Source organism: Antechinus flavipes, chromosome 2, assembly GCF_016432865.1.
Source record: "Antechinus flavipes isolate AdamAnt ecotype Samford, QLD, Australia chromosome 2, AdamAnt_v2, whole genome shotgun sequence".
In the NCBI taxonomy this organism is placed as follows: domain Eukaryota; kingdom Metazoa; phylum Chordata; class Mammalia; order Dasyuromorphia; family Dasyuridae; genus Antechinus; species Antechinus flavipes.
Window position 1 is genome coordinate 350689698 of NC_067399.1, and position 24124 is coordinate 350713821.

General features: G+C 32.1%; 1 protein-coding gene across 1 annotated transcript in view; it reads right to left on the bottom strand.

Moving 5' to 3' along the window:
- Positions 1-1854: 1854 nt before the first annotated feature.
- Positions 1855-24124, bottom strand: part of TMX1 (thioredoxin related transmembrane protein 1) — a 38847-nt gene continuing 16577 nt past the window's right edge. Inside the window, exons 3-8 of the mRNA XM_051978048.1 lie at positions 18057-18102; positions 10056-10184; positions 8567-8612; positions 8368-8469; positions 8170-8239; positions 1855-4668 (exon numbers count right to left, since the gene is read on the bottom strand). Of these exons, the coding sequence (XP_051834008.1) occupies positions 4496-4668; positions 8170-8239; positions 8368-8469; positions 8567-8612; positions 10056-10184; positions 18057-18102 (566 nt within the window). The 3' untranslated portion in view covers positions 1855-4495. The remainder of the gene's footprint in view (positions 4669-8169; positions 8240-8367; positions 8470-8566; positions 8613-10055; positions 10185-18056; positions 18103-24124) is intronic.

The following is a 24124-nucleotide window of genomic DNA, read 5'->3' on the forward strand; positions in this document are numbered from 1 at the left end:
CAGGAGTGAGACAATTTAGAAGTCAAAATTTAAGTAGTCAAAAGAAAAAATCAATTTGTTAGTGGGAAAAATTGTGGCAGAAAGACCAAACTACTACAAGTTATTTCAATAGTTCAGGTGTGAGAAGGGTAGCTAGGTGGTACAATGGCTAGAAAACCAGCCTTGAAGTCAGGAGGACCTGACTTCAAAGCTGGTCTCAGACACTTAATACTTCCTAGCTGTGTGACCCTGGGCAGTCACTTAACCCCAATTGTCTCAGAAAAAAAAAAAAAGTATATCCAATAGTTCAGGTGTGAGGATATGAAGACCTCCACCTTCCACTCCAGGGTAATGATTGTATAGTGGTTGTGAAAGAAGTATGTACAAGAATTGTTGCAAAAGGCACATACACAGACCATCAGCCCTGAAGTCAGGAGGACCTGAATTCAAATCTGATCTCAGACACTTAACACTTCCTAGCTGCGTGATCCTGGGCAAGTCATTTAATTCCAATTGCCTCAAGACAAAAAAAAAAAAAAAAAAAAAAGGTACATGGACAGACCTTGGCAATAGATTATCTAGGCAAATGAGAAGATAGGAATGAAACCTACATTGCAATCATAGGGAATTATGATAATGCTGATATTATTGTGAAATTTGGAAGGGAAAAAGTTTGGGGAAAGGATAATACAAGTAATCCAATTTGAGATCTTCAAAGAACAGTTGGAAATATAAGACTGGAGGTTAACAGATTTTAGTGCTGAATAAGTAGATCTGAGAATTATTAGAATGGAAATAACTGAATCTATGGGAGTAGAGGAGATCACCAAGGGAAATAAGGAGAATGAGCCCAAAAGAGCCCCATGTGTCCATCTATAGTAAGGGGGAGTGATCTGAAATCCAACAAAGGAGCTTGAATAACAGTCATATAGGTAATAGGTAGGAGGGTCTTAAAAATCTAGAGAATATCAAGGGGGAAAAGGTGATCAACCTGGACATAATTATTCCAAATCTATTTTCTTTTTAAAGGATAACAATTAAATGAAATAGAACCAAGAGAACACTGCACACAGTGTGATGATCCCTTCTGATGGACTTGACTCTTTTCAAAAATGAGGTGATTCAGGTCAATTCTAATGAACTTGTAATGAAGAGAGTCATCTCCGTCCAGAGGGATAACTGTGGGAACTAAGTGTAGATCACAGCATTTATACTTTTTTTGTTGTTTGCTTGTTTTTTGTTTCTTTTTTTTTTTTTTCTTTTTGATCTGACTTTTCTTCTGCAGCATGATAAATGTGAAAGTATGTGAAGAAGAAATGCACATGTTTAATATATATTGGATTGCTTACTGTCTAAGGGAGAGGGATGGAAGGAAGACAGAAAGATTTGGAACACAAGGTTTTGCAGAAGTGAATGTTGAAGACAATCTTTGCATGTATTTTGAAAATTAAAAACTATTATTAAAACTTTTTTTAAATACCCAAAATAAATAAATAAAGATTAAAAGGGTAGCAATTATATCACACAAGGCAATAGGAAAAGTGACATACTAATGAGATAAGTAGGAAAACTATATAATGATTTAAAGCACTATAGATGACACTATTTTTAAAAAAAATTGATCATGTATTAGGACATAAAAATACCTTGAATATTCATTTAAAACAATCTGTTACTAATTAAAAAACAGAATTTGGCTAGTAGTAACCAACTAAGTACACAATATCCAAAAGCAAACGTGTAGATAATGTTTAATAAAACCAAAAATCCTAGCTACTGAAGTAAAAATTCACTTTTGGACAAAAGTTGCTGAATAAAATGGCAAAAACTAGGAAATCACAAGATCAAAGAAAGAAAAAAGACATAAGTACAAAAGAAATTATAAGAAGTTTTTTTTTGTGGTTAAAAAGAATTGGGAATTGGGGATGTCCACCAATTGGGGAAATGACTGAGCAGGTATGTGAATATAAAGGAATATTACTATACATTAAGAAGTGATTAAAGGTACGGCTCGAGAGAAATCTGAGGAACTTATATGACTATAAAGTGAAGTGAAAAGCACCAAGAAAATTACTTATACAGTAACAACATTATCAAAATAAACAACTTTGAAAAATTCAGGGAACACAAAGGCCAACCACAATTCCAAAGGAATGATGATGAAACATGCAATATACTTGTAGACAAAGGAGTCCAGATTCAAACTTTTTTTTTTTTGACATGGTCAATTTGGAAATTTGTTTTGCCTGACTATATATGCTTATAAAATGTGTTTTGTTTTTCATTGTTTTGTCAATGAAAGGTGGGAAGAAGAGAAGATAAATCTTTGTAAAAAAGAAATAAAATTTAATTTTAAAATATTAAGATAATGCAGTTAGCATAAAATTATTTGGAAAATATAAAAATATCAGAGACAAAAAACATAGCTTTTAGAAATCATCGTCAGCTGTGAAGTTGGTTTCTTAGTAGGGACAAGATCAAGAAAAATAAAGCTATTTCCATTCCACAGTAATCACGATGATTCTAATCATTATAAAGTAAAGATTTAACTATAACCAACTATCTTGCACCCTTTCACCAGGCACCATTAAGAACAAAATGGTTTACAAAGAAAAAAAAAAAAACAACCATACAAAAATAGGATGTAATTAAAAAATAAAATAACCCTTCCCCAACAAATATAAATGCATATTACTTTGAACATTTCATACAAATACAAATCCATTAGTTTTATTTTGTTAGTATACAAATAAAAAAATTTCATTTGTTTAGAAAAATTTGTAGACAGGTTTTGTTTTTGTTTTTTTAAACAAATTTTTAAACACAGTGTCACATCAAATATTAGGTCATTTTTTGAAATTCAGGAGGCTTTAGTCTGTGAATATTCATTATTTTAAAAGAAAATCCTTTTAAACAATATTGAACAAAAAATTACTGAGTTCATGTTAGGACTATATAAAGAAAGAAGATACTGTAAGCACATGAAAAAGAAAGCACATGTTTTTGAAAGAACTCTTAAGGTATTTTTCTCTGGTAGCTTATCACAAGTTTTGGTCTTCCCTGTATCTTTATTTTCTAAGTCACATTTTCTAGGTTCCAACTCTCTAAAGTATGAGTATAGCTCTTTTTCTCAAAAACTTGGAAATGTTATTTTAAAAACTCTGTGACAAAATATATTAAACTTGGCAAAAATGAATTAAAAATTTTCTTTAATGAAGACAAAAATATATCAAAATTACTAGATATAAAATGCTTTTTTTCCAATATGAGTAGAGAACCTTGGGTTTGGGAGCTTTTTTGGCTAGCTACCATTAATAATTCCTAATTATTAAACAGCTAAATGTTACAAAATATTTTTTGAATAGTTTAAAATTTAAAAAGTTGTTTGCTTTGAAGTAGTTCGGATATCAAATTATCAGCAATTTTTATTTTTTTATCAAAAGTAATTTAATTGAACAAAGGACTACTTGAGCGATTATCAATTATTAATAGACAATGCTAAAATTTTAAGCATATTTCAATATTTTCATTTGCACAAAAGCAAATTTCCATTTTTAAAAATATATTTATAAAAAGATTTTTCTATGTTAATTCCTGAATCATGTGAAATTCAAAATACTGTTTTTCTACAAAATAATTGTTCAAATCCCAAATAATATGAAAAATGTTTACTTCACTTCCAAAAGATCACAGGATCACAGACTAAGAAAATCGATCTTTAAAGTCACAGGAAATGAACTGATTCATTCTGAGTAAAGTAATGGAGTTAAAATAAAATTTCAGATGTAAGAAAATGTGCAAATAAATAGATTTTGTGCAGAAGGGAATACTTTAACTTTACATAAAATAACCCAAAAAAAAGCCATGATTGTTGACATTAGATGAAATTAAGACATTATAAAAATAGAACTTATGATTGCTAAGTTTCTATTGTTAATTGTTATCATTTACAGAAAGTAGTATAATTAAAAGCAATCACTTTTATTAACATTAACATAGATATGAGCAAAATTAGGCCTACATCACTATAAAAGATCAAAGTTTATTGTGAAATATATTTTCTTACAAGACATTAAGAAAAATTCTCACTTAAGGTGAAGAGTTTTGCTTAATTTTTTTCCAAAAATGAAACTGAATTTTATATAAATAATGAATGTTTTCTCTTAAAATGAAACTAATTAGCATAAACTCTTTAAATAACCCCAAAGGGTAATACAGTGGACCTATAATTTTCAATTTACACTTAAAAAATAAATTATAATTAAAGAAAAAGAGACATCTATCAAATTGTTTGAAATCAGGTTTTTCTATTTTGAGGAACTGGGTGAGCCACCAAACTATTTTCAAAGTCTATTTTAGCTTTCCATTCCAGCTGACAATATTATTTTTTTAAAAAAGTAAACTGTTTAAAAATATCTAATTGCTACAAATGTACATGTCAGTTATTTCAAACCAAAAAGTTAATTATCATTCTTCATAGTTTTGTCAAAACAATAACTTAAATTAACTAAGAAAACTAAAATTTATCCACTACTGAAAGAGGATTGACGATGCGCTGTCTCATTGCAGTCTGTGAAAAGTCTTTTCTTGATGAATGATTCTCCAATTCATCATCTGAATGATCTTCATCTGCCTCTTGTTCTTGTTCCAATTTTTTAAAAAGATGAGCAGATTCTGGCAGGACTTTTTCTTAAAAAAAAACAAAAAAACAAAACACACACGGTTTAAGAAACAAAATGAATTGTAAGAAAGTTTATTAAATAATTTAAAGATTTTCAAAGTAAAATAAAAATTTATAAGCAATTATATTGCCTCAATTCCTATTCATCAAGAGTTTAGACTTCCAACAGCAAAAAATTATAAACTCTTTGGATGTTTTCAATGTACAACATGAATGTTTTCAATGCCTAGAATGAAATAGAACTAGAAATAATACAAGAAGTGTGATGACTGCGTATTTAAAATCAGCCAGAGTCAGGAACATTTAAAATTAGCCGGAGTCAAGAATTCAGGTTAAGGGAAAATCTTCGATCTTTATTCTTTGTGGAGATGAAGAAGGGTCGGAGGTGAAGGGGGTTCGGAAGTGAAGGGGGATTGCGATAGCAATGTGAGCAGCTGCAACAAGAAGCCAGCCAACAGAGGTGAAGGGGGATCATGCTAGCAATGTGAGAAGCTGCGACAGGAACCAGCTAGCAGTCTCTTTCCGCCTCTCTCCCTGCCCCTCTGCCTCCACCCACCAAAGTCATCATTTCCTATACAACATATCAGGACTTGCACAAAGAGTGGACGGGGTCCATTCTTTCTCCAAGCATATATATTAATAGAGTATGGTCCTATTACTATTTAGCGTCATTTGCTTGGGACCTCAGTGCATCAACTCAAGCCTCAGCGCCTTACAAGAAGGAAAATAAGATTCACATTTTCTGAAAGGGCTGGTGCATTCTAGAATACTATTCCAAGTAGTCATTCAGTTTCTGCTTAAAGACATTCAATGACCAAAAGTATAGAATGGTGTTTTAAAATCACTTTCTTTCTTGATTGAATACATTGAAGAAAAGAGAAAAGATGATATTTAACCTGTATCACCATTACTTAAAAATGCTTTGATGATGATGGACAGAAGCAGCTACACCCAAAGAAAGAACACTGGGAAATGAATGTAAACTATTTGCATTTTTTATTTTTCTTCCCGGGTTATTTTTACCTTCTGAATCCAATTCTCCCTGTACAACAAGAGAACTGTTCAGCTCTGCATACATATATTGTATATAGGATATACTGCAACATATTTAACATATATAGGACTGCTTGCCATCTAGGGGAGGGGGTGGAGGGAGGGAGGGGGAAAATCAGAACAGAAGTGAGTGCAAGGGATAATGTTGTAAAAAATTTACCCTGGCTACCATAAAATTCGAGGTGAAATTAAAGAAGATAGCAATGAAAAAAAAATGCTTTGATGGACAGAGATCTTGTATATAGACTGTCAGTGCAGCAATGCAGCACATGTCTTTTGGGGTTTACGCATATGGTTGTGAAGATTCTTTTAATCATTTGTTGAATTACCTACTTGGCCTAATGTATTTGAAATACCTCCCCATGTTATTTAAACAATTATGGGAGCTCTGGAAAGCCTAAGAGTTGCTATTGGACCAAGTAGAATATTGCAATACTGTATTCAGGGTGTGTTTCATCCAGCCAGAAAATTCAGAGACGTGTACAATAAAATTTATAATTCTATCTACATTGGTTCCCGGGATGCACTCATAGCATATTATCCAAGAATCTACAATGATGGAAAAAATACCTATATTCGTTAAGTACTTGACTATATCTTACAATTTTATTTGCTTTTGTATTTAATGCACAACTGTTCCACACCTTAAACTTGTTTCAATTTGGTGATATAAAATTTTAAACACTGCAGATTAGTGTAGAACTGGTCCCAGAAGAAGAATTACAAATCTAGTACTATGATTTTTAAATAACCGATGTCTTTGTTTGTGATATTAAAACAGTAAATGCCAGTAGTGACCAAGGACACAATAATTACACATAATATAATGGAAGGGTTTCTTTTTGAATACTTCTTTATGAAGATTTAGATTTCATTCCTTGTGTTTAAAGGGGAATTTATTTGAAAAACAAACATTTGTGTACCCAAAAAAGGCAGGGGCAGCTAGATGACACAGTGAATACGGCCCTGGGAAATTTTAAGTGCCTTTCTTTTTCTTTTTAAATTAAATTATTATTATTATTTAAATTAAAGCTTTTAATTTACAATTCATATGCATGGGTAATTTTGACCCTTGCAAAAACCTTCTTTTTCAAATTTTCTCCTCCTTCCCCTGACTCCCTCCTCTTGATGGCAGGTAGTCTAAGTATTTTTTTCACATGACAATCCTTCATATATCCTTAACTACTATATCACACTTATTTGTTGCAAATTAATTTCAGATTCTTTACCCAATCCTAATTATGACATGTTGATTTATATACCTTCTGAAAACAATATAGCTTGTCAATAACTCATTAAAAATGTTGAACCCAAAACTATTAAGTAACTTAAAACAGCAACAACCCTAATTCCAAGGCATTCTCTCTGAGAACAAAGAGATATCCATCAGTTGAAGGATGAGTTCTTTTACGAGGTCCCTAATGAAGTCTGGACAAGAGATACCTTCTAAATAGAGGGGCCAACAATGTTACTGGAAATATGCCTTTTTTTCCAGGCATAACCTGAAGTGTACCAGGAGAGGGAAAAACAGGGCAGCCAAAATAATGAAGTTTTAAGAGTGTTTATTATTGGCCAGGACTGATCCCCCAACACCAAGATGGGAGGAGTCAGTAATGAGTGGCCTCAGGACCATATATTTATAGAAAAAACAGAGAGACATCAAAATGTTTCTTAATACATTTGTCATAATAAAGGAATTTCTATTCTAAACAGGAGGCAAAAACTTATCACTCTAAGGGGTCATTCCCAGACAGCAATAAGCAGTATTTCTTTAAGTTTATCAAGCTGTCAAGGTCTTAAGTTTTTCAGAACAACACATCTGGGGATGTAAAAATACTATCTGCATTAGGGAGTGAAGAATTAATAATAAACTTCTAACTACAAAGATTCAAGATTATGTTTCTCATGGTCCTATTTGGGGTGCTTTTCCACTTCAGGCCCTTACTTAGTAAATGTTCCTATTTATTAAACTTATTTGTCCTTCCATCTCATCTTCCAAGAAAGTGAAAATGATTGTGAATAATTATAATAGTCTTAGGGAAAAAATTACTTATTGTCTGGAAAGGCAGGGAAATAGTGAAGGAGGAAAAGAGTGAAATTAGGATCTCTTGGGACTAATGATTCAGCCTTATCAATAGGTCTTTCAGGCTTTGGAGGGGATGAGTTACCTTGGATATTTTCAATCATGGAATTTGGAGGTAAACAGTATATTGTTTAATAGATATTTGAGCCCATCTAGTTCTTTAGCTTCTGACCTACTTCTAAAAAAGCTAAATAATAATTTAAATAATAAGTAACTAAATAATAATAATAAATAAGCTTTAAAAAATGGCTGAAGAGTAGATTAAGACCAAATATTTCCAACCTAGGATTTTATAATACTTTAGTATGTCAGTTAATTAACAGGATATAACAAAACTCTCAAAGAGTTTAAATTAATTTAAAAATGTACTTACTTGAATAGGGAGATTGCTGTGATTTATTTTTTTTTGAAGGACAAAGGAAGTCTGCCACAAATACCATAATCTGTAACCAAAAAAAAAAAAAAAAAAAAAAAAGGAGAAATCAGAGCATCTAGTCACAAGGAACTCAAGCTTTACTTCGTAAGTTTTATAAATTCATTTTGCTATTAATCTGAAAAAAGGTATACTCACAAGTCCTAATATAAGGCCTAAGAAGAGAGTTGCTAAGGCAAAAATGGCATAAGATCCCCAAACAGGCATTTTAAGATCTTCTGTAAAATAGTTATGGCAAGTCTAAATTTCAAAGAGAATAAAAAGAGTAAACTAAGAAACTGGTTATTTCAACAAAATAACAAAATGTTTAAAGCTGAAACGAGACTTAAGCCCCTACCCTAATCCACATAGATAGCTGAAAAAGAGCCGACATACTGCTCATCCTAAAAATAAGAGATATAATGTAATTAAAAAACATAAATTTGTTCAATATGACAAATTAAAATATTTTTTATTTTTTTAAATAATGCTTTTTATTTTCAAAATATATGTATGTATATCAATATTCACTCTTGAAAAACCTTATGTTTCAAATTTTTTCCCTCCCTTCTCCCCACCCCCTTTCCCTACATGGCAAATAATCTGATATGCTAAACATGTTTATAATTCTTTTACACATATTTTCACTTATATCATACTGCACAAGAAAAATCAGATCAGAAAGGAAAAAAATGAGAAAGAAAACAAAATGCAAGCAAACAATCAAAAAAGAAGAGTGAAAATACTATGTTGTGATCCACACAGTTCCCACAGTCCTCTCTCTCAGTACAGATGGCTCTCTTCATCACAAGATGATTGGAGATGGCCTGAATTATGTCATTATTGAAGAAAGTCATGTCCATCATATAATCTTGCTATTGCCACATATAATGATGTCATGGTTCTGCTCATTTCACTTAGCATCAATTCATGTAAGTTAGAGTATTTTATTCAAAGTTGGCAAGTCTCCTGAATTTATACTGAAACAGAACTGTCTACAGATGAACATGCAATCATTGACAAATTATTGGTATCTAATTTCTCCATATATTAAAGAGATTTGTTTTCTTTGACCACATCTCACTTATCCTAAATAGAAAAATTTCTTTGTTTTTGTGGGTAGCTCCTTTAGGTCATTTTTTGCATATTTTAAAATTCAAGACAAATGTGTGTGCATGCATATTATATGTGTATTTTAAGTAAGAGTCTATCAAAGATTATATATTTTTCCTTTCCCTCCAACCCCAGAGAACATAAGATTTGACAAAAAGTTTTAAATGCTTTCTCTATTTTGTTAATAATATTCCTCATTTTCACTATGTCAAATCATAATAACATCAGCAGCAGATTCATAAAACATACAATTAGCCTCCATATTCAGACTAAATTCTATTCCCAGAATAATCCATGTTTAAAAATGACTTTATACCAGTCCTCACTTCACATTCTCCTACCAAAAAATTTTGCTTCTTTAGTGAAAAGAAATATGACTGCTCTATATATCATAATGAAAATACATTTTACAACGTCTTTTAAGATTATATCGCATACCTACATCACCCTAGTTATTATAAACTAGTCTTTACAGGCACTTTTCTTTTGCTGTTTCTCAAAACAAAGTGAAGTCACTTTTAGAGAATGTCAATTTTCTTGTTTTGTCAATTGAATTGTCCAACTCCTATTACACTATAAGAGGAAACTGAAAACTTTAGAAGCCTAAATTTTAAACTAAAATTTAATATTTTTTTCATATAGATAGCAAATTCCCCTTCCCCAAATTTACAATACTCAATGTCACAAATCCTTTAAAATCTAAAATGAAGGGATAAAAATTTAAAAATGCTTACAGAAAAGAACCTGGCCCAAACCAAGAAGAAACAGGTTCAATACTTTTCCATTCTTTGTCACTTATGAAATTTATGAAGTCCTCTTTAGTCCTGGGGCCTTGATATCTTCTAAATTCTCCATTTCTACAGCTATGTAAAAAAGAAAAAAGATATCAGATTCCAATCATAGAAGTGCAGCTGCTGTGTAGTAATGTCTCAAGTAAAAAGCCAAAATGATACTTGTTTCCATATTTATCTTTTTTCCCCACTGAATTAAAACATTCAAAGTTATTAGTAGTACATAAATATATCCCTTTGATCATTTTCTACTCACAACATTTTAGTTGAAAATATAAATAAGAAGCAATAAACTTTCTTCTTAAATCAGACTTCAATAATACCATTACTCTTACTAATACTTTAGTCAGTAAAATTATGAACATGTGCCACAAGGAAAAAACCCATGAAGTCTTCCTATGCTCCAATGTATTAGTATTACACACATCATGAGAATAAAATATTGGAGCATCAAACTTATAGAAAATCAAAATTAAATAAGAAGAAATTTATGAGAAATTTAGCAAGTCTCTATAAATAAGCTAATCAAAATAACAAAGGTAGAGAGGTGTGGGGTATTCTGGGAAGATGGCAGAGTAAATCAGAAATTTCCAAGCTCTCCAGATTTTCTCCGCAGACAGAAAATCACCATGAAATGTGAAATGAAAAATTCATGAAATGAATGTACAGCAGCAAAAATAAAGGGGTAAAGCAGTTGTTCTCGTAAGATAACTGGAAAGGACCTCAGAAAAGATAAGGCCTGCAGGGACTGAGGTTTGGCTTGAGTGTAGGCAGGCTGTGGAGCAATACTGTTAGGGCTCAATAAATTTCACCTCAACTTTCACTTTATTCTACCTCTCAAAAAATTTCACCTCACAAACTTTTACCTGACAGCCTCTGGAACTTTCACTCCATGAACGTTTTACCTCACAAACTTTCATCTAAGGATCAGCATGACTGAATGAGGTTAAAACTGAAGGACTCCCTACTATTTACAAAGGTCAGGCCTAGCAGTACTAACAAGAAGTGATTCCAGGTAGTGGCCATAAGCAAGAAAAAGCAAAAACAAATGCCCAGTGAATATGGTACCACAAGAAGCAATAACATTTTGGGGACAGCATGACCCTAACCATAACTTAGGGAAAAAGAGTCCCTGAAGTTGAGCCCCTAGACAGGAATTCAAGAAATAACAGTAAGGAAGACCTAAAGCCTAAGGCAATATTACATACACTTCAAAATTAAAATTTGATTATAATAATAAGGTGCTAAAAAAACAAAATAAAAATGAGTAAGCAAAAGAAAAAAAAATCTGACTGAAGACAGATACTTTGTTGGAAAAGTTCTGGGTTCATATTCAGAAGAAGATAGTTTGATGAAAAAAAAAAAAAATAGCACTCCTACACCAAAGAGTAACTTCAAAAGGTTACAGGCTCAAAAAGAGTTCTTGAAAGAACTCAAAAAGGAATTTTAAAAATCAAGTAAAAAAGATCAAGTAAAAATTAGGTAAAATAATAAAATCAATTCAAGAAAATTATGAAAAGAAAGTCAACCAACTGAAAAAAAAATGGTACAAAATCTTAGGAAGAAAATAACTCCTTGAAAACTAAAACTGGGAAAGAGAAATAGACTGACATCATAAGAAACCAAAAAATAATAAATAAAAAAATAGAATCTAAAACATCTCATTTGAAAAACAATTTATCTGGAGCACAATTATAGGAGAGATAAGAAATTACTAGACTACCTGAAAATTATGATTAAAAAAAAAGAATCTGGATACAATATTACAAGACTTATTAAGGAAAACTGCCCTGAAGTTATAAGAGAATAAAGTAGGAATAATAATAATAATAATAATAAATCTACCATTCACCACCTAAAAGAGATTGGGGGGGAGGGAGAGGAGGAGGGAAGGAGAAAATCACAGAAATGAAACCGTCAAGTTTCAAAAACTTCCAGGTTAAGGACAATATATAGTAGTAAACAACAACAACAAAAAAAACAATTTAAATATTGTGGAAATGCAGTCAGGATCTCACAAGATCTCTAATGGCTTCTATTCTAAAAGAACACAGGTCTTAGAACATTTTATCTTTTTTTTTCCCCCTGAGGCAATTGGGTTAAGTGACTTGCCTAGGATCCCACAGTTAGGAAGTGTTAAGTTTATGAGGCCAGATTTGAACTTAAGTCCTCCTTTGAACTGAAGTCCTCCTGACTTCAGGGTTGGTGCTCTATCTACAACACCACTTGGCTGTTCCTTGGAACAAACTTAAATAGCAAAAGAACTGGAGTTGTCTCTAAGAATAACTTACCCAGTAAAGATGAATGTAATTCTGAATGAAAAAAAAAAAATGGAGATCTGATAAACTGAAAGATTTTCAGTTATTTGTAACAAAAAAAACAGAAGTCAATAAAAAAATTACATATAAAAGATCCACAAGAAATTATAAGGCACTCATTAAATTGTTTAATTATTTTATATATATATATATACATATATATATATACATGTATGTGTGTGTGTATATATATATACATATATATGTTATCAGTATTCTTAAAACTGTCATTATTATTAAGGTAGTTTGAAAGAAAAATTGGGGCTGAGTTATATATCATAGGATAACTAAAAAACAAAATTGGGTAGAAAGAAAAAGAAGCAATTATAAAAACTGGGCACAAAAAAGGAAGGACTAATATAGAGCAAACAGGTTGGGTTGTAAGGCTTGGAAATGTTAGAACCTTAGTTTCATCTGAGTTGAAAAGGAAAGTGTATGTCTGGAAAGTTGTAGAAGTCTTGTGAACATGTGCAATGGAGAAAACAAGGAGGAGGAAGGAGAAGGACTTTTAGAGAGTTTGTGAATTAAAATTAGGGAGTGAAGAGATTCTCAGAGTAGTAGATGAAGTGGAGAGTGGAAGGAGATAAAGAAAGCTTAAAAAGGCTGAGTGAAAATAGTGACTAAAAATTAGATGGGGGAAAAACACAAATAGTAATTATAACCTTGTATGTGATTGGGATAGCAACTCTCTTTGTGGTGGCAAAGAACTGCAGAAATCTCCATCAATTGGGAAATGGCTGAATAAGTTGTGGTGTATGGTTATGATGGAATACTACTTGTTAGAATCCTAGTGTTAACTCAATGGAATTGATACAATGCTTATTGGTTCACACATTAGAGCAAATTCTCACAAGGTGTTAAGACACTAATATTGATAGAAACAATGCTTAAGTTAACACCTTTGAGAGTTCACACATTAGCTCACATGTTTGGGAGATTTCAGGGTTCAGTGTGAGATATCCAAATTTAAACCTCCCATACTTCCACTCTCAGAGGAGGAGTCAACCTTTGAGTTTACACCTCTAAAAGAGCATAAAAACAGCTGAGCTCAGCGAGAAGAATTCAGTTGAAAAGATTGAGAGGGGAGCATCAGTTGGAAGAGCTAAAAGAAGCTGCAAGAGCTCTTGGAACCAAGGAGGGAGAAAGGCCTCTAAGAAAATTAACCAGGCCCAAGGAAAGAGATAAGACTTGGAAGGAGAAAATAAACAGTTGGATTTTATCCAGCTGGTTGCATTTAGAGTGATTATTACTTTGAACTGAAACTAAGGTTGCCTCCAGAAACTCCCCAAGAAACCTGCTCCCAGAGAACCATTATATTTTAGAAAAAGAAGAACTACTATACCATGAGAAATGAGCTTACTGATCTTATTAGAAAGACAGGTAAAGATTTGCACAAAATGATAAAGAGCAAAATGAACAAAACCAAGAAGACACTGTATACAGCAAAGCGTCTTAAACTGTAGATTCCAACTCCATATGGGATTGCATAACTGAATATTCTGCCAAGATTTAATTCTTTATGTAAAAATAAACAAGCACATCCATCTCATTAGTATACAAATTAGTTTCATCTTTAACAATACAATTTTATGTACACCAAAGAAGTGCTTTTAAAAGAAATTTCTTCATGATTTATTATCAGTAAATGTTTGACTTGTATATCTATTTTATATATCTATATATACAAGGTCAAGTAAAAATCTTGGGTGAAAAGAGGTCCTGGGTAGAAAAAGTTTAAGCAACACTGGTATACAGTAACAGCAATACTGTTTTAAAAACAACTTTGAACAACTAAGTCATTTTGAATATTACAAATATACAAATTAAAAATAAAGGAAATATGAAGAAAGATGTTATCTGCATCCATAGTAAGAACTGATAAATATTAGTATATATAGCATAATTTTATACATATACTTATCTATTTGTGTCTAATAGTAGTTATCTTGGGGAGATGGGGGAAAGGAGAAGTGAGTAGATGAGGAAAGAAAAAAGGAAAAAAAAAAGAAATTTACATACTAACTTTGTTGTAAATTTTCAGGAATAGCAAGTTGTACATGTCAGATTTACAGTTTCATGTGCAATCATCTTTTTTATTGTACTTGTTATGGAAATGCTTGTTTTGTTCCAAGAAAATAATGTTTTTAAAAGTCTCTTTAATATTAGCAAACATGGAAAAATAATAAAGTTACTAACATTAAAAGAATTTGGGAATCATAAAGAAGGTATACTTTCAACAAAAACAGGCTATGACAGACTAACTTTATTTTCTAATCTAAAAGGGATATAGGGGATTCCTATTTAGGTACATATTGCAGTATATGATCTGTGAAGTTCCATCCAAGACAGATTTTTGGAAAGATTTGGCATGATACACATAAGAGACTGAAATAAATTCAAAGTGGGAAAAAAGGTCAGGAAACACAGTAAAAGTAACAGACAAGAATACAAAGAGAATATATATGAGTGTGACAAATACAAAGAGATATTTTCATGGAAAAATACAAGTATTTTACAATGATGTCACTAAAGAATACTTTATTATGTTTTCACAATCACAGTCACAAAAAGATAATAATACCTGGCTGATGAATTGAAATTAAGTTAGAGGAACCAGATCAGTTCCATTGATTAGAGGCTGTTTAGAGGCTGACAACCAATGACCTATAGGGCAGTCTAAACTCATTCTTATGTTCAAGGCCTGATGCTCTATTCAATATCTTTTTCACTCCTTTCCTACATAAATTCCTGCTACCACTAAAATAATTTCATGTTATATTATATTGAGCTCAAAACAATGTCATCAGGAGGCAGGTAGGTGGTACAGTGGATAGAGCACCAGCCCTTAAGTCAGGAGGACCTGAGTTCAAATGTGGCCTCAGATACATAACACTTCCTAGCTGTGTAATCCTGGGCAAGTCAGTTTATCCCAACTGCCTCACCAAAAAACAAAAACAAAAACAAAACAAAACAAAAAAAAAAAAACTATGTCAACAATGCCATTGCTCAAACTAATCTAGCATGTTTGTCATGCCAACCAATACTTCATCCTTCAAGTTTCATAAAATCACTCTAGCTCATAATGATCTCTTCCTTCTCATAAAACACTCATTGGATTTATTATATCACTTATTTTATCAACTAATCATTTCAAGATCAATTAGGATAGGTTTTAAGGTATGGCATTTGATGATAAACAGGCTGATCTCAGAAAAGGCTGGAAAGACGCATATGAAGTGTTGCTGAATGAAGTGAGCAGAACCAGAATACTGTACACAAGAACAGCAAGTTATGTGATGAACTATGATAGATTTAGCTCTTCTCAGCAATGCAATGACCCAAGACAATTCCAGAGAGAGAAATATGGAGGTTCAAAGCATATTATTTTCACTTTTTGTTTTTTTTTCCTTTCACAACATGACAAATATAGAAACATGTTTAAAATGACTAGTCTGTATCAGATTGTTTACTCTCTTGGGAAGGGAGAAGAAAAGGTATGGAATTCAAACTCCTATAAAAAATGAATTTTGAAAACTATTTTTACATGTTTTGGGAAAATAAAATATTATTGAGAAAAAAAAGAAGTGGCATTTGAGTAGATTTTTAAATGAGGGAAGCTAGAAATTCTGAGATAGAAGTGAAAAGGAAGAACATTCCAGAAAGAGAGAATATCCTATACAAAATTATGGTGATGGAAGACAGAACATCATGTATGGGAATAGATAATAAGCAGACTAGCCTAGAATGAACAATGTATGAAGGGAAATAATATACAATAAGCCTGGAAAAAAGATTATAGCAAAAAGAGTTTTAACTACAAAACAGAGAAGTCTACATTTTTTCTAAAAACAACAAAAAGCTAGCTATTAAAGATTCTTAAGCGAGACTGTGACAAACCAGCAATTATATGAAGAAACATGGGTTATTGGGGAGAGAGTAGAAACAGGGAGACAAATTAGGCAGTTTTTAGCAACAAGCCAACTAACAGTGATAAAGACCTGAATTCTGATAGTGACATGAGTAAGCAAAGGGGAAAAGATGGAGGAAATGTTCTAGAAAAAGTATGAAAAAACTTGACAACTAATTGGATATGAGATATGAGGAGTTAAGGATGACTGGATGATGAAAGCCTCTCCAGAAATAGGAAAATTATGAAGAGAAATGGATTTTTAGGAAAATATGAGGTCTGCTTTGGACGTACTAGGCCTGCAGATTGGTTATAAAACTGTGCATATCTTTTGACCCAGCAGTGCCATTACTGGGTCTGTGTACCAAGGAAAGCTTAAAGGAGGGAAAGGACCCACATGTGCAAAAACGTGGTAGCAAAGAATTGGAAATTAAGTAGATGCTCATCTATTGGGGAATGGCTGAACAAGCCATGGTATATGAAGATAATGGAATATTATTGTTCTATTAAAAAAAGATGAACAAGCCAATTTTAGAAAGGCCTGGAAAGGTTTACATGAAATGATGCAAAACGAAACAAACAGAACGAGAAATAGATTGTACACAATAACAGCAAAAATGTGCAATGATCAACTTATGAAAGATTTGGTTCTTAGTGGTTCAGTGATCCAAAACAATACCAATAGACTTTGGATAGAAAATGTCATCTGAATCCAGAAAAAGAATTAAGGAGACTGAATGTAAACCAACACATGCTATGTTCACTTCTTTTTTCTGTTTTGTTTTGTTTTTAAATCTTTCCCATGGTTTTTCCCTTTTGTTCTGAATTTTTCTCTCCTAACATGATTCATAAAGTAATGTGTATTAAAAATAAATTTACTAGAAAGAAAAAGAACATAATGAGTCTTGGAAGCTTACAAGACATTCAGTTGGAAATATTCACTAGGTAGTTTATGATGCAGGACTAATGCTCAGAAAAAAACCAAAGATAGTTTTATAAATATGGGAGTTATCTACATATAGGTGATAGATAGATTATAAAAATAAATAATGACAAAAATGAAAAAACATACCAATTTGTGGGTTGCAGCCAAATCAATACTTAGGGGAAAATTTATATCTCTAAACACATACATCAATAAAAGAGAGAAAAGAACAGACTAATGAACTAAGCATATAAAAATAAAAATCTAAAAAAAACAAATTTAAAATCCCCAATTAAACACCAAAAAAGAAATTCTGAAAATCAAACAGGAGATTAATAAAATTGAAAGTAAAATTAAAACAATAAACAAAACTAGGAGCTGGTTTTATGGGAAAAAAATAATCACTGATTAATTTGATTTTTTTTTAAGAGAAAACCAAATTACCAGTAGGTCCGAAGATAAAATAATGCTTTACTGAATTTAGATTCCTAGATTTTCTCTATTATACATGAACCAAAAACTAAATTTGAAGGTCTAAATTTCAGTGTGATCTAGTGGATAGAGTCAGCCCTAGAGGCAGGAAGAATTGTATTTTAGCCTCTTATATTTGTTCTATACATGTTCTATAGACATGATAAGGTAATTGAAGCTTTTAGTGTTCGAGGAAACTAAGATTCTACTGGAAGTAAAATAAATGTTCATATGTTTTGATAATGAGATTTCATACTTGGAATTTATCACAGCAATATAATCAAAACAAAACAAAACAAAAAACCCCATCTTCAAGTACTTACTGGTAGATAGTGGGAAGTGCAGTTATGATAAACCGACCACTGAGACCTGTAAATAAATATTTAGGCTTGAAAAATATAATAAAAAATTCTGAAAGAGATACATCAATAGACTTTCTCAGGCTAAATGTATATCATTTTTCATTTGCAAATGCTTCTCTTAAATTTTAAATAATTCTTATACCTGTTATATTATCTACATTTCCAATTATGTTATTTCCCTTTCTTTAGGAAAAAATCAAACAATTAAAATTTTTAACAAGGCTTATCAACAAATTAAGTCTCAGAGTACATGCAGTGTTCTATTCCCATAGTTCTTTACTTTTACTAAAAATGAGATATCTTCTCATAGCTCGTCTTTGCTCCCAACTTTGGCACAATTTCTTTATATTCAGTTTTGATTTTTTTTTTTTTTTGTTCTTTCCATTTATGTTGTAACTTTGTTTTTGTGATTCTGCTTACTCCACACTTTGAATTAATTCATCTAAGTCTTTCAGAGCTTATGTTTATTGACTCTATTGTTTTTTAAAGCAAAACAATATTCCATTATATTCATGTACTACAATGAGTTTATCCATTCCCCAAATTATGGGTATCTGTTTTGTTTCCAATTATTTGCCACTACAAAAGTTAAAGCTATAAATATTCTGCTATATATGAGACCTTTTTTATTATTCAGTCTCCTTCAGGCTTATATGGCTAGCAGTAAGATCACTGGATCAAATGATATTGGTAATTTAAGACACTTTCTTAGCTTAATTCCAAATTCTTTTCCAGAAGATTTGAACCGAATCATAGTTCCATCAGGAGTGCATTAATGTTCTCTGTTTCCACAGGCCTTCCAACACTGACTTGTTCAGTTTTTCTCAGTCATGTTTGACTCTGCGACCCCATCTTGACAAAGATCCTGGAGTGGTTTGCCATTTCTTCTCCAATTCATTTTACAGATGAGAAAACTGAGGCAAAGAGTGAAATAACTTGCTCAGTCACATAGCTAGTAAGTGTCTGAGTCCATATTTGAACTCAGGAATGAGTCATCCTAACTCCTAACTCCAGGCCCAGCATTCTATTAACTGTGTCACATTACCCTAATATCGACTACTCCCATTTGTATTTTTTTTTATGAAATTGATGGATATGAAAGCAAATCTTACCAAATGCAAAAGTCATTACATGCCATCTTTTTTTCTACAGAAGATTACCTCTTCTATCTTCCCTATTCCCACTAATTTTCAATCACTCACCATTTACTGCTTCCTTACTGCCTGCAAACACACTCATATCTCGATCACCCAAAAAATCCAAAACAAAAATTTAAAAAACCTTACTTCATTCATCCATCCCCTCCTAGCTAATATCTTTCCTCTCTTTCATCTAAATTTCTTGAGAAGACAGTCTACAATAAGTACCTCCACTTCCTTTCCCTTCACTTGCTCATTAAATCTGGCTCCTGAACTTATCATCCAACCAAAATGGCTCTCTCCAAAATCACCAATAACCATATCTAATGGCCTTTTCTCAATCCTCATTCTTCTTTATATCTCTGCAGTCTTTGTCAATTACCCTCTTATCCTTACTTAATACTCTCAGATCTAAGTTTGCATAATATTATTTTACCTGGATTCTCCTTTATAACTATTCCTTCTTAGTCTCCTATTATGGCTATAGAAGCCAATATTTTCCCCCCAAATTCTCCCCCTTCTTAATGTCCCCATTTCTGTCTAGGATATCATCCACCTAATCACCAAGATTTGATATCTAGGTATCATCCTTTATTCCTTATTTCCTCCCATCTCCATATTCAATCAATTGTCAAGTTCTGTCATTTCTATCTTAAACAGAACATATACAGGCTCTCATCATCTTACCTATTACTTACCTATACCTTCTGCTTGGCCAGCCTGCCAAAAGTCTCTCTAGACTTTCTAGAAAAACTTCCATTCAGCTGTCAGATTATCAAAATGTACAAGTAAAATAATATTTTCCCCTCCCTCAATCAATAAACTACAGTATCTCCCTAGCACCTCCACAGAATGAAATAGAATATCTACTATTTGACTTTCAAAACTCTTCATAACCTCACCCCCTTATACTTTTCTAGGCTTTTTACATTCCTCCCACTCCCTATCTGTATTCTACAATCTAATGATGTCTGGCCTCATTACTGGTACTTGCATGAGACACTATCTCCTGATATCTAGCATTTTTCATTCCCTATTCTCCATGTCTACTAAACTCTTCTTCAATATCTCCACCTCCTACTTCCCTAAAACTCAACTGAAGTACTATCTTCTACAAAAAGGCTTTTCTACTTCTTAGTTTCCTTCCTCTTAAAATATTCCAGAGAGAGGCCTGTGGGAACTGAGTGTGGACCACAATATAGCATTGTCACTCTTTCTGTTGATGTTTGCTTGCATTTTGTTTTTTGTCTCAAGTTTTTTTTCTTTCTAGATCTTATTTTTCTTGAGCAGCAAGATAACTGTATAAATATGTATACATATAATGGATTTAACATATATAATAACATACTTAACATGTATTAGACTACCTTCCATGTAGGGGAGAGGGTGGGGGAAGGAGGGAAAAATTTGGAACAGAAAATTTTGCAAGGGTCAATGTTGAAAAATTACCCATGCATATGTTTTGTAAATAAAAAGCTTTGATAAAAAAAAAGAAATTTCCTGAATATGCCCTTGTTTATACATAGCTGTTTTCATGTTGTCTCTCCTATTAGATCAAAAACAGGGACTACTTTTTTGCCTTTCTTTGTATCCTGAACACTTAATACAGTGGTTGTCATACGATAGGCACTTTATAAATACTAGTTTACTGAATGAAGAGACTTATTACAAATTACTGATAATTTTCATTATTAATTTCACTGATATTAATTAATTAATTTTTATTTTCATTGGTATCTGTAATTTGGAGCACTTCTTCATATGGCTCTTGAGAGTTGGCAGTCCTCCTTTTTAGAACTATTTCTCCATATTCTTTGACCTATTTAAAGGAGAATGGCTTCTGAGCATACATTTTTGTAAGTTGTCTATATAGTTGACTCTATGATGCAAAAAAAAAAATTTTTTTTCTCTGATAAGCAGCCTCCCTTCTCATCCCATTAATTCTGTCTATATGGCTTATTTCATGTAATCATCTTTTATAGTGAATTCTATTTATTATACCCAAGTAATAAAAGAAATACTTTCATGTTTAGCTTAGTTATTTCCTCAATTTCTTTCTTTAGTGGATATGTATTATGTGTGTATGCACATGCATGTGTATTTTGTGTCACATTAAACTACTAAGAGTATACTATCATGCACAGTGTATTTTATGATTATTACATATAATTTAGAAATATTAAATTTTTTTACATATTTAAAGCTAGAAAGAAACTAAGGAAAATATTAAGCCTAACCCTTTATGTAAATGAAAAAAAAACACATTCAGTTTTCTGTATATTTTAAAACCATGCAGAATCAAAATGAGAAGCTGGAACAAAATTTATTATACATCATATGAAATGAAAAAAGTAGGAGTTACAATTCTATTACCAGTCAAAACAGAACTAAAAATTCATAATATTGATGGGAAAATGAAAACTATATCATAAAGAAACCATAAAAACCATTATCTTTATTATGCATTCCAAATGAGTTATATATAAAATGTATTGTATATAGATATATGTATATATGCACATATATTAACATATATATGTGCATCAATCTTTTTTTATAAATCAGTGCTCTCTCTCTGCAATTAGTTCTATTTCAAGTATTTTGATGCTATTTGATTCTTCACAGAATATCATTTCCCTTGCTCCTTTCTGCATGTGTTTTTATGTTTATCTTAATTTGGATTTTTCCCCCTCAAATTATTGATTTCTTTGTCTTTTTCTTTACTTCTTGGGTAAATAGTTTATTCAAAATATGCCTTCTCTTCTAACTTCTTACATTTATTATTTTTGTAAATCTTTCTCTCAAGACAAATCTTCCTCTTTATTTGAAAAAGGCAGTGCCACAAAGCAGAAATTACTGCCTGTATCATGTGGTCCAGTCTTGTTCCCTACCTTCTGAGAAATGATAAAGAATAACCAATAATCTGGAGAGATCCAGAGTTATCCCCTTCTTCTAAAGTACTGATTTTTTAAAAGTTCCAAGTTCAGTCTCTTGAAGAGACATTACTGATAATAATAATGATTCAATTAACTCTTCTCAATCCTGGTCAGACCCCATCCAACCTAATTTAATCTAAAGTAAGGTTAAATTAAATACTTGGGGAGCTAGGTAGCACAGCATATAGAGCACCAGCCCTTAAGTCAGGAGGATCTGAATTCAAATCTGATCTCAGACACTTAACACTTCCTAGCTGTGTGATCCCATGCAAGTCACAAATCCCAATTGCCTCAGAAAAAAAAAAAAAAAAAAAAAAAAAAAAGATTAAACACCTCTAATTTGGGTGGAGAAATCTTTTTGTAGGGAAAGCTGAAGGCTGGGAATGGTCTAAATATAGTCTGTCCATTGTTGACATGACACCACTCTCAGCCCCCCATTTTAATATGGCTCACTTCCTATTGGGCTATCCAATCAGAGCTGCCTGCCATCCCTTAGGTATACCTACTTTCTGAAAGTTATAAAAACAGCCAAATTGCCAAATGACCAACCTTTTAATAGTAATTGCTGGCTTTATTAATAAAGTGACTAAATTACCCAGAAACTTTGTCTCTTGAACCTATTTTATTGTCACACTTTACTATAAGGTCTTCTTCACAGAAGCCAATATGATCTTATCTCTGGGTTTCATGCGTCCTCCCTCTGTTCCCAAAATCATGATTGGTGCTATATGTCCTAGGAAATCATACATTCCTTCTTCTCAATCAGGATGCTGCCATGATGATAACCTCTCAATGTACTAGCTTTCCTCAAATTAAACCAATCATGAAGTACTCATCTTCCATAATAGTTATACTATATCTTTTAATCCATGAGTTTTTTTTTTTTTAAAGCAGATCTTCCAATGTAAGACACACATATACTTTGGGACCCTAATACTATATCTTCCATGCTTCTTGAATCCCTCTTCTTTTGCTAGGAGATAGTAGGAATAACCATTCCTTCACTATTCTCCTAGGAATTCAGTAAGGATGCACTACACATTTCCATACTCCCTCTCTCTCCTTTCCCCCTTTATGCATCCTCCTATTCTGTGATTCTATACCACAAAACACACTGGTTACTGAAGGGACCCCAATCAATCAATAAAAATTTACAAAATGTTTACTATGTGTCATGGACAAAGAAAAAATAAAATCAGCACAGTGCTTCAATTCTGCTCTTCCTTCTTCATCTATTTCACGGATATCTTGAATTCTCATAATCATTTTTTTATTCCTTGAACAGTCTCTTCCTTTTAACTAAAAGAAAAATACACTTCTAAACATGAGGTGATTGTGTTTTTATTATTTACTGTTTAAACAGTTTTATTTACCTATTAAAGGTTTCTATTGTTTGGAGTATTTAGAAATTTAATATTCTGCTTATTTTTTCTTTCTCTCTTTTTTGCTGAGGCAACTGGGATTAAATGACTTGCCCAAGTGTTAAGTATCTGAGGTCACATTTGAACTCAAGTCCTCCTGACTTCAGGGCTTGTGCTCTATCCACTGCCCCACTTAGCTGCCCCCTTTTTTCTTTCTAAGAAGACTCGAAATTCTTCCCTTCTTAAATATTCTCCCTTTCCCCCCACCCCCCAATTAATCATTAGCCTCAGATTTGCAAGGCAGATGGCATTCTGAGTTGCGAGCTTGAATTCTTTTTTTGGAGAATGTTTTGTCCTATTCTCCTGCAGTTTGTCATGACTACAAAATGATCTTGAATTAAAAACTCCTTACTTTCCCATTTGAAAATCTTTGTCCTGGTGATTTACAAAAAGTGTTAACATCAAAATGATCAGATTTAATGACTTACTGCTTGGGTTTTGAAGTATATGTGTGTGTGTGCTTTCTCAAAGCAACCTGTAGATTCTCTAGATTGATGCCTTGCTGTCTGTATGGAGAAGTTACAAGCAGGTTT